Raw genomic sequence first — 2,552 nt, forward strand, 5'->3', positions numbered from 1 at the left:
GGTCCTAGTGTTTAAGCTCATCTCCAATACCATAGAATGTCAAGTCGTCAAATAGCTAGTATATCGCAAGGTCAGAAGATCAAGTCTTAGTCATTCAATTGCAAAGACTAGCCAAACACAATTTTCCATTCAATTTAATATAAGTAATACAAGATTCGACCAATGCCAAGAATAAAGTCAATATGCAAATTTAAGTATACTAATGTAATCAATTGCAAATTGCAAATTTTAGAAATAAAGTTTAAGACTAATATTCAATGTTTTAATAGTTATGAGAATTTTGTTGAAGTGCTTCGAAAGTATTTTACATGTAGATTTTAAAAACGTACTTATAGAAAACTCACAAATAATTAGATATGTAACATGTAATTTTAAATATGTTACAGACAACTAAAAGAAAATCATTTCCATCCCTAATTATTTAAAATCCAAATAATTATAAAACACAATTTATAATTAAGTTGTTTAAAATAAGATTGTAGTTAAATCAAAGAAAGCTAATGCTAAAAGTGATGGAATGAAATTTAATTTCTTTATTTTTAAGAACTAATATAAAAATCATATTTATTTTAATTAAAATGTAAAAATGAATATCTAATTAATTATTATATAAATAATATATTTGCAAATGGAGTGGTTGTTTCTGATCTGATATTAAACATTAATACATAATTAATTATTATGTAAATAACTAATATCATCCATTAGATATCTTTAAATCGATGCAGTAGTTGTTTGTGATTTTCAATTTAGTTATTAGGTCTTATTAAATTAATGTGGAGGTAACCGCATGCAGTAGGGCTTACGTTGGAAATCCCTGTGGAAGTACGTCATCATATTGGAAGAACGGGGTAAAATAGACGGAGTCAAGATGAATGAACCCTTGCGAAGTAGTCATCTGTGTTTGAAATACATCATTCAATTTCCCTAGTTTACCAATTCTACGAGGGAGCAATAGCATACATAATATTGGCTTTCAGGAACCTCAACGTAGAAGATTTCAACCATAATAAAAGAATGATAAGAGTATATCCGCGGTAGTAGGTGGGTTGATCGTCAGGTAAGAATGAATGAGTCCTTGAGGAGCAGTTAACGTTTCGAGTATATAAAGCATGCAAATGGGCTTGCAATAGTACTCAATTCAATTATCCACATCCTGAGCTGTTTATTCACATCAGTCTCTCTGTGTTCCTGTCATAATGGGTAGCAGGATGATTTACCTCACGCTGGGGCTTGTTCTGTTGATATGTTGTTTCGGCAAAGGCGTCGTGGCAGCGGATTCCGATCCATTGCAGGATTTCTGCGTTGCAGACAACGAAAGCAAAGGTGAGCAGAGAATAACATTATAGATAATAAGAGATCTAGGTACTGATTATATGATTGCATGTGCTCGTTAGAAATCTAGGTACTGATTATATGATTGTTTTTCACAGTGTTGGTGAACGGGTTCGTGTGCAAGGAGGCAATGGCAGTATCAGCAGAGGACTTCTTCTTCGGGGGGCTTGGGCAGGCGGGGAACACCGACAACGCAGTGGGCTCCATCGTGACCCCTGCCAACGTAATGCAGATACCGGGGCTGAACACGTTGGGAATATCTCTGGTCCGCATCGACTACGCAGTGGGTGGAATTAATCCTCCTCACACCCACCCCAGAGCCACCGAGGTTCTCTTTCTAGCGGAAGGCGAGCTCTTTGTAGGGTTTATTGACACCAACAACACCTTCTTCAGCAAGACGTTGGAGAAGGGAGACGTGTTCGTCTTCCCCAAGGCGCTCGTGCATTTCCAGCAGAATGTGGGGAAAGAGAATGCGGTCGCCATCTCTGCTTTGAGCAGCCAGCTCCCGGGAACCCAGACAATTGCTAATTCTCTGTTTGCGGCGAATCCCCCTCTCCCCGATTCCGTATTGAGCAAGGCCTTCCGCATCACCCAGGAGCTCGTGGACTACATTCAGAAGATGTTCGCCTAAGCTTCTTGAGCTTAATTTTTTGTGATCGATTCGATAAAAATAAAACAAAGGAAAGGTAGACCACATAGGAATACTATTTTCGTACCATTTAATAAAAATTCTCTCTTTAGAGCTGCTCGTTGCATTCTCAACAGAAGTTTATTTTCCTAAAGGAACATCTTTCTGTGTGAAAAGAATTCTATGGTTTCTGGTTCATGCATCTTGACCACAGATCCAGTCTGGGGATGTAATCCCAATACAAACTTATAATATCCATTCTAAAATGCTCATCCTACAAATACTATGGAACATATTTCACAAATAACAAAATCGCTCCTGATATTTGGTCACTGCCATGACCCCTTTAATCAAGTTTTGAAACTCAGCTACGTCTGTCTCATAAAATAACAGATGCAACAATCGCTTCATGAAAAGAGATAAAAAAGTATTCCCAAGATATTTGTCCTGGTCACAACTTCCTCTCGGCCCTTAATTGTGGCTGTTCCACCACATAGTTGGTTCACCAATCAGCTGAAATGCAACCCATAAAGCCCTAGACTATGCCGAAAGGTGATGAACACGAAAGTACTTTACCATGAAGATGATT

At 37.6% G+C, this 2,552-nt stretch overlaps 1 protein-coding gene across 1 annotated transcript; it reads left to right on the forward strand.

Moving 5' to 3' along the window:
• The first annotated feature begins 1,199 nt into the window (after positions 1-1,199).
• On the forward strand, positions 1,200-1,966 carry LOC149568932 (putative germin-like protein 2-3). The gene is made up of 2 exons (XM_089817641.1): positions 1,200-1,326; positions 1,434-1,966. Exons 1-2 carry the CDS (start codon positions 1,200-1,202, stop codon positions 1,964-1,966), a joined length of 660 nt encoding a protein of 219 aa, XP_089673767.1.
• The last annotated feature ends 586 nt before the right edge of the window (positions 1,967-2,552 follow it).

Source organism: Cupressus sempervirens, chromosome 3 (genome assembly GCF_028749045.1).
Source record: "Cupressus sempervirens isolate cs-2001-9-10 chromosome 3, ASM2874904v1, whole genome shotgun sequence".
Lineage (NCBI taxonomy): Eukaryota > Viridiplantae > Streptophyta > Pinopsida > Cupressales > Cupressaceae > Cupressus > Cupressus sempervirens.